Source organism: Psittacula echo (assembly GCF_963264785.1).
Source record: "Psittacula echo genome assembly, chromosome: 5".
Lineage (NCBI taxonomy): Eukaryota > Metazoa > Chordata > Aves > Psittaciformes > Psittacidae > Psittacula > Psittacula echo.
In genome coordinates, this window is record NC_137739.1 from 10,814,144 (window position 1) to 10,829,233 (window position 15,090).

Consider the following 15,090-nt stretch of genomic DNA (forward strand, 5'->3'; position numbering starts at 1 on the left):
GTAAGTTGAATTAATTCTGCATGGGCAGCCAGAAACCAGATATTTCTTAACCTTAACTAAGTTAATTTTGCAATCTAAGTAACATGTTTCAGTGCATAGTTGGGGTGGTGAATTATATTTATGGTATTTATGGTCACTGTGGTGGCATCCAAGAATACTCTTCTGGAGGAGCTTGTCACTGTTCTGCTGACTGCTGTAGAGGCAGGAATGAAGAAGCTTCTGCCATGAGTAGGTTTCAGGATGAGGATAAATGATATGTGATAAATGGTAAGATGGGAGGGAAGATGAACATTCAAATATGCCAAGTTTGATACACGTTTGCATTTGTCACAATTTAAAAATGCAGCATTAATTAATGCAAAGGCAAAAGAAAGCCAGAAAAAGGTACTATATTTTAGTGAAGAAAACATGGTTTCATTTGCAGAAAGCTCTGTCAGAGAAAGCAGCAGGGCTGTAGTGGTCAGTGGAAGGATCAGCAAGGGCTGACAGAGTAAGCTGTCTCATGACCTGTGGAAAGACAGCACAGTCTAAGTAGGATTTTAAAAAGCTTCTTAGAAGCATCTTGACTCTGAGATGAGTGAATAAATTTTGGGCTTGTGGGTGGTCTTCATTGAGTGTGTGAAAATGTGCTTTGTTTTCTGCTTCTTGGAACCTTGGTTCCTCGGCTCCAAAGAGAGGCAAAAAGATGCTGCCTAAATCAGTATGCCTTACAGAAGATGTGAATGATTTCAAGGCAGGTGCGGTTAGGTCTTTGACATGATCAGGTAGAAGCTCAGTGTGCTGAGGGAAGAACCTCTTTCAACCTTTGCTCCATAAAAGCTTTTCTACTTTCTCAGCCACTAATGTTCTCTGTTGTATTTTGCTTTCTGTCATTCAGGGTCCAGGAGGACACAGTCCAAAGACTCAAAATGGACTTTTGAGTCCTCCACAGGAAGAAAAGCTCAGCAATAGTCAAACCTCGCTTTATGAAATGTTACAGGAGAAAGGAAGATGGGGTGGAGTGAGTCTGGATCAATCAGCTCTTCTTCCTTTGAGGTTCAAAAACATCAGAGAGAAAACAGATGCTCACTTTGTGGATGTGATTAAAGAAGACAGGTAAGGAAATTAGAGCTGTACAATATAAAATTGTGTAAAAGCAAGAAGTCAGTAACAGGGGTCCCATATCTTTAATCTTTATTTGTGTGCTTTTTGCCTAATGTCAATAATTATTGTTAACATATGTCATATGTTTTCTGATCCTTAATCTGTATTCTGCTTAAACTACAATAGGAACTTGATGTCAGAAACATTCTGTTCAGGAATACATTAACCCGGCTTTTTTCATCATTTGTGTGGTCAATGGACATTCCTCAGTCAAGTCTTCAAAAAGGAAAAATACTCTTTAAATGACTTGTCATGAAGTTGAATTCTTATCTCTACATTCAAAAGTTCTCTTAATGCACCGAAGTGTTTACCTTCCCCTGCATTTTAAAGTGTAAAATAAAATCTAAACCACAAAACCTCACATTTTTGTATAGCAAAAGAACAACATCTGGTAACATTGTGTGACTAATACCTGGAAATCATATTGGACTTGGAAGCATAATTAATAGCAGTGAATTCTCATGCACCTACTACCTACCTACATGATTTTGTAAAGGTCTTCGTTCATTCTTCTGTAAAGAGCTTCTCTCTCTGTTTCAAACAAAAGCCTTATTTAGGGCACAGGAAAATATGTTCTTCAGAATTCAGTAGTGTGTGATTTCTATACATGCACAACCATATCTCCATTATTATGGCAGTGATTTGACTGAAGCAGCTAAACAGATAACTTGAGTTTATTATTATTTATGGTCATTCTAATTTTTTGCTTCACTGTTCCACCCAGATTAAGCGTATTTTATTTAAATATCCTTGAAACTGGATGCTTGTTTAGATTCCGAGCTGCTTGGAACCAGGGACACTGTTGTTTTAGCTGAAGAACTCATTAAAACAGGGAGAAGTGAGAGGGAGAGATACAAGTCTTTCTCTGGTCTCTTCTCTGGATTTCTTCACATTACATTTCTCCTATGGCCAACTTCAGGTAAAATTTAGGGTCTGTCCCATTTCCTCATCCCTTCCCCCAGTACATGGTCTGTCATTAGTGACTGAGAACAGGTGTTTAGCTGATATTTTCAAATATCAGAAGACATACAGACTGGGAAAGTCCAAATATCAGCAGAAATCAGCAAGAACAAATTGGATTTTGTTTAAAATGGAGCTAGCATGCTGCAAATTTTAAGTTATAGAAGTAGTTGAATTTATGCAGATGCCCTGCTGAAGGTATCTAGCCCAAGCCCTTGTGATCCTGGTGCTTTCCTCCTCCATTTACATCAATAATTTTTCTGATTTGGAAAAAGTAGGACCATGTGTGACATCAGTCAAAGCCTGGCTTTTTTTTGGTCTCAATTAAATATCATCATTACCATATTAAGTGGGCCATTTCTTGTTGCCAGGGAAACTTCTCTGCTGAGTTCAGTTCATGTAAACATAACTTTCCAAAAATAAGCTTCTGATTAATTAGGTCTATGCAAAATGCTTTAAGCCTACCGTTTTACATTAATCCTTCTTAACATTTCTCAATGTGATGTAAGAAGTCATTTTAAAAACATTCTTGATCTCCTACTGTAAAAATTGCTGGTCTCGAATAAGTTAGTATCCATGAGGATGTTTGAATGGGAAATTGGAGTTTTCTCAGGGAGGGGTGATGAAGTCCAAACTTCCCCGTGGTCACTGTAAGTGAAACCCTGTTCACAAGGATAATGCTGGAGTTCTGCTGCTTTGGTTTTAGTTACTACACACCCAACAGCAGTGAAGGGTGAGCTTCCCCTAGCACTGTGCAGTGATGTGCACGTGTGGTGCACAATGCTGGTGTTCTGATCAGTGATATAAATTCCTACTAACAGAAAGTACCTAACCCAGATATGGTGATAAGGTGCATAAATTAGCCACACCGGCTTCCTGCACATCTGGGAAGAATTAAACACATCCTAGGGAGGATCTGGGAGCCTGTGCATTGTGTTAGGAAGCTGCCTTGGGCTGGCTACGCAGAAATGCTGGACGCTGGTGATATTTCTCATTTCCCAGCCTCTTTCTAGAGTTTAGGTGTGTGGCTGAGAGTTTCACAAGTGGCCACCGGTCTCCCTGCATGCAGAGATGTCACCTTGCAACAGATACCTCAGCACAGTTACAGCTGTCTTTAAAAATAGTCATAATAAAGGCAGCGTTAGTGCATCATGTTCGTATCATTGCATTATACAAGATTCCTTTTCATAGAAGTTATCAGTTTGCATCTTCTTACAACTTGATTATATGTATTTGTCAAACAGTATATAGTTTTTTTAGTCTGGCTTTACTAAAACCGCTGTGAAAATACCAAGCTTTGTTCATGTTAATCTGCATGTTACTGTGCATTTTGAAAGGAAACTGTAATGAAAGAGAGCAAAATGTTTGAACTAATTTAATTGGGGATACCCTCGAAGGATTCTCACTTTTTAGATTTTTATTTCCAAGAAAAATGACATATTCCTTAGGTTATAAACCTTTAGAAGAAGTACAAGAAACAAATACTCATGCATAATGAGGACAGTACTTACAAATGATCTCTGTAGACTTACAGAGCAGAAATACCAAGCTCTCCCAGAAGCTGGGTTCTGTGCAGCCCTTCATCTGCTGCTTGGGTCAGTTTCCTGTTTAAATACTTCTAAAATCTGTTTCTTCCATCTACCACTTCGCAGTCTGTCTTGTTTGAGGGAAAATAGAAATCACTTGTGCTGGGGAGGCACAGCGCCTTCCGGGAAGCAGATTATGTACTTGACTCTGTTTAGTCAACTAAACTGGGACTGTCTCTTTGGGACAGATGACAATGGACAGGGAGCGGGTCTGGCATGGTTTGGCTGGATGACATCAGAAATGCTGCATTTGCCCTGGTTTCATCATGTTGTATGTTCTGTTTCGCGCTGCACTGACAAATGTACTTCCTATATCCTTTAACCGCTGCAGCTCCAGCACAGCATCACCATACTCACCATGAGCTCCTCTGGAGGAAGAAAGTGAATTCAACAGTATGAAAAGAAAAGAAATGAAACAAAATGAAAAGAAAAGAAAAGGGGAAAAGCTTGCAAAATTCATATAATAAGATGAACTTAGAAACATCTAAGAGAGATGAGGGAGGGAGGGAGGGAAGACAAGAATAAAAGAGGGAAAGAGGACTCAAATGAATGTGTCCTGTCATCCCTCCACAGTATCCTGATGTTTTTCATATTTTTAATGTTCTAGCCAAGGCCAGAATGCTTCAAGGTTATAAAGTGTCTGCCATAATCACGGTTGAAGTCTTTTGTCTTATCAAGCTTCAGTCTAGGAATGTGTGGTTGCTTGGTCTTGCATCTCAAGGAAAAAAATGCTTCCCACATGACATTATGTGCTGGGAGCTTGTACTTCCAAAAAACCTCTTAGCCAAGTGTTCATGAAAAGTAGAAAAAGAAGAAAACAAAAACACCCCCACCCTACCCCCTGAGGAAAACAGGTTAGCTCTGTGGGATATTTCAGCTTCTTCATCTGCTTAGGATTTGATCTTGTGTGCATCTCTGGGTTTTGCTTAGAGAGATCAACTTGAAAATAGCCCACTCTGTTGCTCCAGTGCTAGAATTTTCAAGGTGGAAAAAGCACTTGGAAAGAAGCTGTCTCATCTCAGATTCTACAGCAATTTCAAAACCAGCTAGTTCACTGTAAATGACAAGTGCTTGAGAATGAAAGGAGGTTCATAGCAAGAGCCAGTGTTTGGAAATCTCAGATGAGGATGGCACAGAAGACAGTGTGACGGGGAGTCCCAGCAATAAAATGGTATAAGCAGACATGACCTTACTCTGCGACTGTCAGGCACAAAGCACTCAGTGCACTGTAAGTTGAGTCCTTTCAGCTCTTTAACACCTACTGGAGAAAGAAAAGGTTTGCACACCAAGTGCTGTAGGTGTCATTAGAAAACTTCTTTCAGAAACCTTTGACAACTAATGTAAAACTCAAAAATGTTCCACTTTTGCTGCAGAGGATGAGGAATAGAAACAACTTTTAAGGATTGAGGTCTCTTTTATGATTTTTTTTTTCTGCACCTGACACCGGAAGAGAAGGTGAAAGAGTGCATAAACACCCACTGGTAGATGCTGCCTCCTGCTTCGTTAGTCCTAGTGAGCTGGCTTCATTGTCAGTGCCTTTGTTGATGATTCTGGTGATTTCAAATCTTCTGTTTCAGAACTACGTTTAAGATACCCATCTCCTCAGGTTCCGTTTCTCCACGGCCCAGATCATTAACACTGGGAATGTTCCCAGTTGAGTTACTGAGTTACTTTAATGTATTTGAAATAACAAGAAGGTGCTGATTTCTAAAATGGACAATGTGTTTTGTTGGGTTTTTTGTTCCCCTAACTGTTTGTCACCTTTGTCATCCTTGGCTTGCTTTGAACAACAGAATTCCACCCAAGACACAAATACCCCACAGCCACACGTCTCCTGAGGCTGTGCCTCTGTAGCAGCAATTAACCTTTATTACTTGCTGGCTTATTTACAATTAACTGTAGTCATCTGGGGTTACAGCTGTTAAGTTTCTGGAGGGACTTGTTAGTCTCCTTCTGAAAGTATGAAAGTTTGCTCTGTCATTTTTATGTAAAGTATTTCCTTTGACTGAACAGCCATGTGAATAAGTGGGTACCTCAGTGACCGAGAGCAAAGAAAACCTGCAGGAACTTCAAAGCCAAGTGCCAGCATCCCTAGAAACAGAAACCATGGAAGGGGGGGCTCTCAAAGAGTAATAGCTGAATTAACTGATGTTGATACCATCTTTTCTCTCTAGCCTCATGAAAGACTATTTCTTTAAACCACCAATTAACAAGCTGAGCCTGAACTTCTTGGATCAGGATTTGGAGATGGCCTACAGAACCAGCTATCAGGAAGAGGTATATCTCTCTCGGCATTGGTTTCCTTTTGTAATCTGTCTAAGCAACTATCTGCCATTGTTTTTAACACTTTTCATTGCAGTTGATGACAAGGGTCATGAAATGTCCAATGTGAATTACTACTTATTATTGCTGCCTCTGGAAACAGTCTCCTTCCAGTTTACCTGTCTTGTGCCATGTGCCGAGTCTAGTCTAACATTTGGGCTAGAAGTGCATTTTCACAGTCCACCAAGATACGCTAATATAATACACTAATACTTCTCACTTGCCTTTTCTCCATTTTCAGGTTGGTTAGGGCCAAATGCTACTTGCCTTCTCATCAAATATCCTAACTTTCAGAATGGTAACTGAATTTGATCCTTGTTCATGTCACAGGCTCACAGTTGTCCCTGTGGAACCCAAACCTGCTCTGAACTCAAATGTCCTAGATTCTGTAAAGTGTTCTGCATTTAGAAACAGGCAGTTCAAATCACTGCATAATTCTGAGAACAGTGAGTAAACTGTAAGAAACTTAGTGCTTTCTTCAGTGTTCTACGCTGAGTGTAAAAAGTCCTTACTTCCTTTGGCAGCTAATAATATCACAGGCTTTCCATATCAGTAGATACTTGCTTGTTTTCCAGTGATTACAGATGAGATTTAACCTTTTGGGTTTGTTTTTTCTGAATAACAAAGAGAAGCATAGTTGTGTTGCTGTTCAGTTTGCTCACTTTGTTCAGGAGCTCCGTACTCATCCCACAGCACTGTGTTCTGGTGGTATCTCTCTGAATAAAGCCCATGTAGCAACAGCAGAGAGAAATGTCCCATGGGATACAGCCTGCAAAATATGCACAAACTATACAGAAAACAGTAAATCAAGTTCTTCTCAATGGAAAGATTGGAAAGAGAAGTGAAGCAGTGATAGGTCAATCTATATATGCTTGACTGTTACTGTAGATATGTAGGAAATTCCTAGTACGAGCAGGAATGTGATCTGTGCATTTTGTTAGTGCCAAACTATTAATTTGGAAATTATGTAGAACTCCCTGGAAATGGGAATCTTCATTCTGTAAAAGTAACTGCAGCACTGGGCAAAAACCTGTTAAAGCCTCAATATTAGCATAAAACGGGTCCAGAACAACAACAACAACAAAATCTTCCCTTGGAGAGTGAAATGATTTGTCAGCACTCCTAGTTCTTTAATTGCCTTGCAGTAAACTGTTGCTGAGAGTAACTTCCAACATGGCTGAACTGACCTCGAATCTGGTTGCATGTGTGTTTGTGATCATTGTCCGTAAGCGGCTGTACTGCCCAGGAGCTTGCTTAGCTTGTTCTTGTTTGGAAATTAGGCACTACTTTACACTGTTAGGGCATCTTTAATGCTGTCACTTCAGGGTACAGTGCTGCTTTCCTTAATTCAATTTATGTGACTTTTTGTGTGGACTAACAGGATTATGCTACAGCTCTCATTAGAAGGTAATTTTGGCACTGAAATGATGCTAGCAGAATTTATTAGGTTGCGTAGAGGGTACAAATGAGGAACAAGTTCATTTTCCCAATATTGCTAAGTGCAGATAGCGTTCTGAGGAGCAAAAGAAATTCCCAGTTGAGACAGAATACTCAAACTGAGCTACTTCATGGTGATATTGATAATATACTTTCTGGTTTTCTTTGGAACTTGCTCTCTGTGGTCCCTTGGGCAGACATAAACTCTCACGCAACTGAGCCAATCTAAGTAAGCCAGGTTGTGAAGCTCATGATCTCGTTTTCAGCTGGACTGGCCAAAGGAGCACACAGCACAGCTGCACAGCAGTGCGGCCAGAATGAGATGGGGTGGGAATGTGTGGTGAGGGGTTACAGAAGAACAGAACTTAATGTCCTGGGCTCTGATCAGTGCGGATTACATAGCTTCCTGATGGCTGCTTTTAGTCTGGGCTGAAAGGGAAATGTGAACTCTGCCATGGGCAAGAGACTGTTTCTGTAGAGTGGTGTTTGGAGGGTATATTTAAGCAACCATAGGAGCTTAAAGGCATATTGTAAATTCAAATATTATTTTAAGTTAAAATCCTTGAAGAAAACTTCTTACAACTTTATCTCCTAGTAATTATGGGGTTTATGTTTCCTTGCATAGAATAGACACTTTTCATATGGTTTATTTCTGTATTATAATACTCTGTAAAAATCACCTCAGACCAAAGGGCTGTGCTGCCAGTACTTTTTTCCAAAGCAGACTTATTCTCAGGGAGCTGATGGCCGTTGAACTACCTCTGCTGTCTCTTGTTTCAAAACAGTACTTATGCTGGATTAATGAAGTGGCAAAATGTTCTGTATTCCTTTATTTGGTTTTGTGAGCTGCTGTTTATGACACAATCGAATTCAGCAAAATAGCATTTATTCATTTTCATCCCTTCCCTCAATCCCTGTATTCCACACAGGTTATAAGGAATGCTCCAGTGAAGACGTTTGCCAGCGCTACTTTCAGCTCGCTCCTGGACGTGTTCCTCTCCACCACAGTCTTCCTTATACTCTCTGTCACGTGTTTCCTGAAACACGGGATGGTCGCATCCCCTCCACCACCTGGAGCAGTTGTGGTGTTCATCATCGCCATCCTGCTAGAGGTGCTGTCCCTTGTCATCTCAATTAGGTAAATACAGCATAAAAAAGTCTTGCAATAGCAGTGAGAACTGAAATGGCAGCTGGCTTGGGAACATTTTGTTTGACATTATCCCAGGAACTCACTTGAATGGTCTTATATTTGGAGAACAGTGCTATTGAAGCCAAGAAGGCTTGAGGCAGATCTTGTGCAAAGAGAGGTCTAGCTACAGAAATTATAGGAGAAAAAGGTGACTCTGATAGAGGCCACTTAATGAAACAGCATCTGCACACAGTGTTATTGTTCCTTGTGATGCTACACACAGCTGTATACCTTCTCCTGTCACAGGGCCTTCAGAGTGAGGGAGTTCAAACTGAAAACTTTTCTGTCCTTAAAATAAAAACTTAAAATTCCCAGATAAAAGAACACCATTCTGGTGTTAAAACTGAAATAATTTATCAGAAATGCAAAAACCAGTCCTTTTCTCAAAGCAAACAAACAAGAAAAGTAAAAAAAGTGAACAAAAAAGAAAGGTCACGTTGCATCTGTCTAGAATTAGTTCTCTTTATGATCTCTATTTCAAGTCTCTTGGGTTTATAGTCAGATAGTTTTGTTTTCTCTTTTGACACGTAATTGGAGTTTAGCATTTCCCCTGACTCCTGGGCTGTGTGGCAGTCCTTCAGAAGGGAAGTGGCACTGATTTGTCCCTGCAGAAAGGGTGGCTTTGCAGGCAGTGCCAGCCCCACGCTGGCTCTTCACAGCCTGCAGTGAAGAATCCCTGATCCTTGGATCCTTAAAGGTGTCCCTGCAACCCCTGCACCTCAACCCCTCCTGTGCCCTTGGAGGTGAGGCCTGTACAAGTATCCCGTAAACTCATGCTCTCCTGGGTGTGTTGCCTGATTTATACAGATACCACATGTAGCCTGTTATTAACCCAGATGATAGACCTAATAATAAGTTGCTTGTTTGTCTATACTTGTGAGAGCAACTTTATTCTGCTGTCTTAATCCCCTGTTTTCACTGCACTTTCTCTAGTACAAGAACATGTTAGAAAGGTTGGTGTGTAGAAATGCATGTCCTACGTGTAGTTCTGCAAATCTGTCAGGTATGGTTAAGTTAAATTGGTTTTGTAATTACAAGTTGAAGTCATTCTGCTGTAGTTCAAAAAGGAACAAGAGATTGCAGTTTGCACTCTTATTTTGGCTTCTCAGGGTCAAGGTAAAAAACACTGAATGAGCACTTAAGCCACTGATGTAAGCTTTTAACTCAGCATGTGTATAAATGTCTATGCATACATACATGAAAGTTGGCATGTAGGAGTAGACAGAGGTCATTTATGAACAGTGGAAATGCTTTTAAGGGTAGTATTTCTTACCAGGTGTCTTTGAGAGTTGCAGTTGGAATAGTATTGTGGTTCTGGAGTTTTTAGGAATTCTAGACAGTCAGAAAGTATTAAGACCTGTACCGGGAGATGGTTGAACTAGTAGGACTGTCATTCTAGTGCATCCTACACTAGATTATCTGTTGCTCTGTCCTCTCTCACATCAGAAATACATTTTCCCCTTTGCAGAACAATGTCTGTACTCTGTCTTGGGTAGCGGGGAAGGTTTCTTGTCAGTTTAATGTGGCCAAGCAGCTCTTCAATGGCATCAGTAGGAGAGTAGGAAGGCAGCAGTGAGCAGCTAGTCTGGGTTCAGTGACCATGGCATTGTACCTTGAATTTGTTCAGCTCTGGCTAACTCAGCCACCACTTTGCAGAAGAGTTAGTTTCTGCTCTCCTGGTATGTTTGGAGAAAACCCGTGTTGATTCACCTTGCAGGTAAATTTTTACTCCATTTTAGTATTTTTCAATTCATTATTATTCCTGATACTATGTTGAATTTGCCTTTTTTATTTTGTACATTTAAAAGAATTATTACTATAATCCTGAAATTTTTGTATGAAGGTACATAGGGTTTTATTTCAGTCCTGTTCTGTAATTGGTGGTTTATGGGTTTCTTAAGGAGAAGGAAAATTGTTTTCAATAGGCTACCTGTATAGTCGAGAATTCACAAAGAGGTTTTGTCTTTCTGAGCTGTGTACGGCCGTACAGGGGTTTGACCTCATGGCAGTACTGTGTTATTGAGAGCCATGCTGTAGTGAGCCTGGGCTGTCACCAAGGTGAATTTAAGTGGCTTTATAGTGTTTTCCTAACACTATTTGGCTTTGCCACTGACATTTCTAATATTTTCATGAGACTATGTTGGCTTAAAGCCCAAATTTTACTTCCTAAGCTGCCTTGGATGCCTCATTTAAAGTCAGTGAGATTAAAAAGGGAGTGTTTCAGGATGACTCCTAAGTCTTAGAAGAATATATTTTTTAATACTAATCATTCTTCTGTGCTTAATTCATATTTGAAAAATGGATTGAGAAACATCTCACACTGTGGAGAACACCAGTAGCCAGCCATCAGAACTCACATCATCCCACCTGGAGTAATAATAACAGGTTTTCAATAAACACGGTATTGACACATGCAGGACTGTCTTCATCCAAAGGAGCACTCACAGGTTTGGGCACATGGAATACTGCAATTCCTGCACAGCTACTATGGGTGCAGATGACTGGTGGTCACTATCAGCTGCTGCACTCACTGGAGTCAAGCTGACCATTAATCTTAAGACCCCACAAATTCTCCTGGTTACTTTGGGAAATGGAAATCACTGGATGGGATAAGTGATGGCTGCCCTTCCCTGACTTCTCCGTTAAGTTGGCAGCTGAGTAGGGACTTAGGAATCAAGTCACCATGTATCCCTTGCTGCTGGAGCCCTTGTTGTGCAAGTGAGAGATGTGTTGCTCCTTTCTTTTGATGGGAGGGAAGGGTCTGCAAATTACTCTGTATTTACTCCACAGTTACAAGCAATTGGTTCTCAGGAGCTTGCTACCCTGGGCTCACATTCGCAGTCTTTCCTATACTAATGAGATATAATTAGTATTTGGCTTAACTCTGATCACACCTAACAGCAAATCTCTTTAAGTATGAAACAGGATCATTTCAGATCTGAGCAGGTCTTACTCAGATACCTTCTTGAAAATGGCCTCATACTGTACACCAGTTTGTAGATGAAAGATCTCAAAGCTTTCTGGTAGGTTTTCAGTTTTAAATGTAATGGCAATGTCATATTTGGGGGGTGGGGGTGCTGTTGTAGGAAAAGCTATCTGTTTTGGCTTGGAGGGCTTTTTCTTGTTTGTTTTGAATTTCCGATATGTATTTACTTCATAATAAATACATAAAATATGCTTTTGGACTGCTCAGGGCTCCACAACCTGTGACATACACTTCTGTATACTTCCCTTGAGCACAAAGAAGAAAATCATCTTTTTCCTCTTCAAAGTGAGGACTGCTCACTCTGGCCGCTCATTACTCACAGAAACAGTGCAGAACTTCCTGTGTAGAAATGTCATCCCAAATGACAATCACAAAATACCACTGAGATATCTTAAGGGAGGAGATTGGATTACAATGCTGGGCACAATCCCAGAATTTCAGGAAAAGGGATTATTTTAGGACCAGAAAATTCTTGTCTAAGTTTCTTATTGTATTTCCATTGTCATGATGTGAAACACCCTGTCTTTAAATCAGTCTAACTCTTAATTGAATCCAGGACTTAGCCTAGGAAGTACTCACTCTTGTGGCTCAGAGCTTTAGTCCAGCTGCAGGAGTGGGAGGGGAGAGCTCTATCGCTGCTCGTATAATGTGAAATAAGTTGAAACTTCTAGGTTCTGGAAGAGAGGTCCTCATGGAGCAAAGCTTACAAGGGAGAAGGATGTTTTGATTCCTCTGAAGTGTCTCATAATGAGTTATTGGAGTATCTGTAGATGAGAATCCAACTGTTCTCACAAGTGCCACTCTAAAATTACCTGTATAAAGCTGCGCACAAAAAATGGCGTTTCATTTATAAGTGTGTGGGAGATGCCATCTCCTGTTCTGTAAATGTAGTGCAAAGAATGTCCTGCCTGCTTGAAATGTGACTACTTTGACTTTCATGAGTGCAGGTGAAGGGTAAGAGGCCCTAAAGTTCTACTATTTTGTAAAAGTACCTTGGAAAATATCATTGAACATACAATAGCGTGTGAGATTTCACTTGGGATTCTTAGGAGTGCTTCCTTCTGCAGGAGTACAGCTAAAAGACATAGAATCATAGAATGGTTAGGGTTGGAAAGGACGTTAAGATCATCTAGCTCCAACCAACATCTGACCACTATTTTAGCTGTAAATATAGGATTTTTGTTAACTAGATACTTCTGACATTTAGTTCTTGTTCTGAAGTGAAACTTGTTATAAATAAGTTTGCTTTTAAAAAAAGTGTTGCTTTAGATAACATCCTTCACTGCAGACTTCTCAGTGAAGTGAGGCCCACAGTAGTGGATATTTCAGCACTGTTCAAAAGAGTGAGAGGTGGGAGCACTGCGTAAGTTGATTCATGAATTTAGAAGAACCTTTCTAGAGAGCAAAAAATTATCTTCTAGATGAAGAAAGCAAGTACAATCAAAACGGTAGAATGGGGAGCTGCTCGTCTGACAAAACAGCCCTTTGCTTGGCACTTCCTGGGCTTGCTGAAGCAGCACCCGCAGTCTGTCCATAGCCAAGACCCTGTGGCAAACCAGTTGGTTCTCCTGAAATTCCAAATGACCAGGAACTGAAATTGTTTTCCGCAACTAGAGCGTAATGAACGGCTTCTGTTAACACCGTGACTGATACAGAGTATTGATGCAAGGAAAAACAATGTATTCTGTTTGCCTTTATTTATTTCTAACATCTGTGGCTTTGGTATTTAATATCCCACCAAACTGCTGCTGTGCCAAAAGCTTTTGATGTGAACTATGGGAATTGATTTTAAACTGCCAGTAAATACAGGAATGGTGATAACATTCTCCATTACCCATTAATCATTTATGTCAAAGTTACTAATTTGAACTCCAGCTTGTGTAAACATCTGGATGCTTTAGCATTAAGCCCTGTTGAACTACCCACTGACACTGCATTATTTACTGATACTGCCCTGTAGCCATTAAATCTGTCTGCAGCTCTCCTTGCTGTCTGGTTTTAATGCACTTCTTACTTCCTGCAATGGAAGGGTTGTGCTGTATTCCCAGGCTTTCGCTGTTTTGTGAAGGATGATATTTCAATTGTAATTCCAGAGTGCAGAAGATTGTGATAAATACTCGATGGGAAGGGGGGGGGGGTTGGATATAAAAATATCAATGCAAGAAGGTTATCACAAGAAATGTGGCATTGTCCTGGAATTTGCAGTAGCTTTTTTGAAACACACAGCTGCCTAAATAAAGAAGTGTCCTCATGGCAGGATTTGTTGCTCTAGTTCCTACAAGAATTTGTCCTGGCATAGAGGCTTGGCAAAAACTACTAAAACTAGAAAAGCTTTCTGCACCACGGAGCCCCTGTTGTGTGGGTTGGGGCTCCGTGGTGCAGCAACATGTGCTGAGAGACATGAGCTGCACTGGGTATCTGCCACGATTTGCGTGCCACAGAGCTGGTTCCTGTGCCAGCCTGCATGGGAGCGATGTGGAACATCACGTAGAGCGTGGGCAGAGGTGTCGATGATCTGCCTCCTCGGATCCCACTTCTCTGGGCTTCCCACCCAGCTGCCAGCAGGAGCCCTGGGATGCAGCCTGACCCCAGGAGTGCTCAGCTTTGTGGCCCAGGTTGGTTTCCTTGAAAAAGAAGCTGTGGCTGCCCCATCCCTGGCAGTGTTCAAGGCCAGGCTGGACGGGGCTTGGAGCAACCTGGTCTAGTGGAAGGTGTCCCTGCCTGTGGCAGTGGGTTGGAACTGGATGAGCTTTAACGTCCTTTCTAAACCAAACCAGGCTGTGATTCTATGATTCCTTTCTCACAGTTCAGCCGTGTAAATGCTAATACTAATTTGTAGGCTTTGGGAGAATTGACCTTAATTTTCAAAGGCTTGAACTCAAGTGGCATTTTCAGAAGTGCTTGTTACTGGGTGAACTGGGCTGCCACTGAAGACAGGCACAGTTCTGTCACTGATGTTAGAGGCAACTGAGTTGGGACAGTATATAACACTTCAGAAAAAACAATTCTTCTTTTATAGAGCTTTTTTAAAATTTGTTTTGTTTTATATACTTTTTTAAAATTTCTGTGCTTTACAAATTCTTTTTTATGATGGAATATAGCTGTCATTTTTTGTGCAAATGGAAGGCCATTAAAGTAGGAACTAGCAAATCTGTGAGCACCCTCTCGTGGAGTCCTGATGTATTACAGCGTCTTAATCCTATTAACCCTGAATGTATGTTTTCGCATGCATTTAAGTGTAATTTCCAGATTTTAATATATAAATCAGAGAAGAGCTCTCGAAGCTTCAAAAAATGCTCGGGGTCCTAAATTCTCATCAGTCTGGACCAGAGAATTAAAATATCAATCATAAACAATACATATTTAAAGCTGTGGAAAAAGTGTCAGATGCACATAAAGAACTTCAAAATTATTCTGGTTTGTATCAAACTTTTATCCAGAGTAATACCTTGTATTTTAGATAACAG

General features: G+C 40.6%; 1 protein-coding gene across 4 annotated transcripts in view; it reads left to right on the forward strand.

The window, feature by feature from the left end:
• ADCY9 (adenylate cyclase 9) overlaps positions 1 to 15,090 on the forward strand; it is a 93,346-nt gene that overhangs the window by 55,968 nt on the left and 22,288 nt on the right. For 3 of the 4 annotated variants that reach the window (XM_080617733.1, XM_080617735.1, XM_080617736.1), the window contains 3 exons: positions 878 to 1,095; positions 5,864 to 5,966; positions 8,378 to 8,586. In XM_080617733.1, coding sequence (XP_080473859.1) covers positions 878 to 1,095; positions 5,864 to 5,966; positions 8,378 to 8,586 — 530 coding nt within the window. The remainder of the gene's footprint in view (positions 1 to 877; positions 1,096 to 5,863; positions 5,967 to 8,377; positions 8,587 to 15,090) is intronic. The other variant, XM_080617734.1, reaches the window with a different exon arrangement.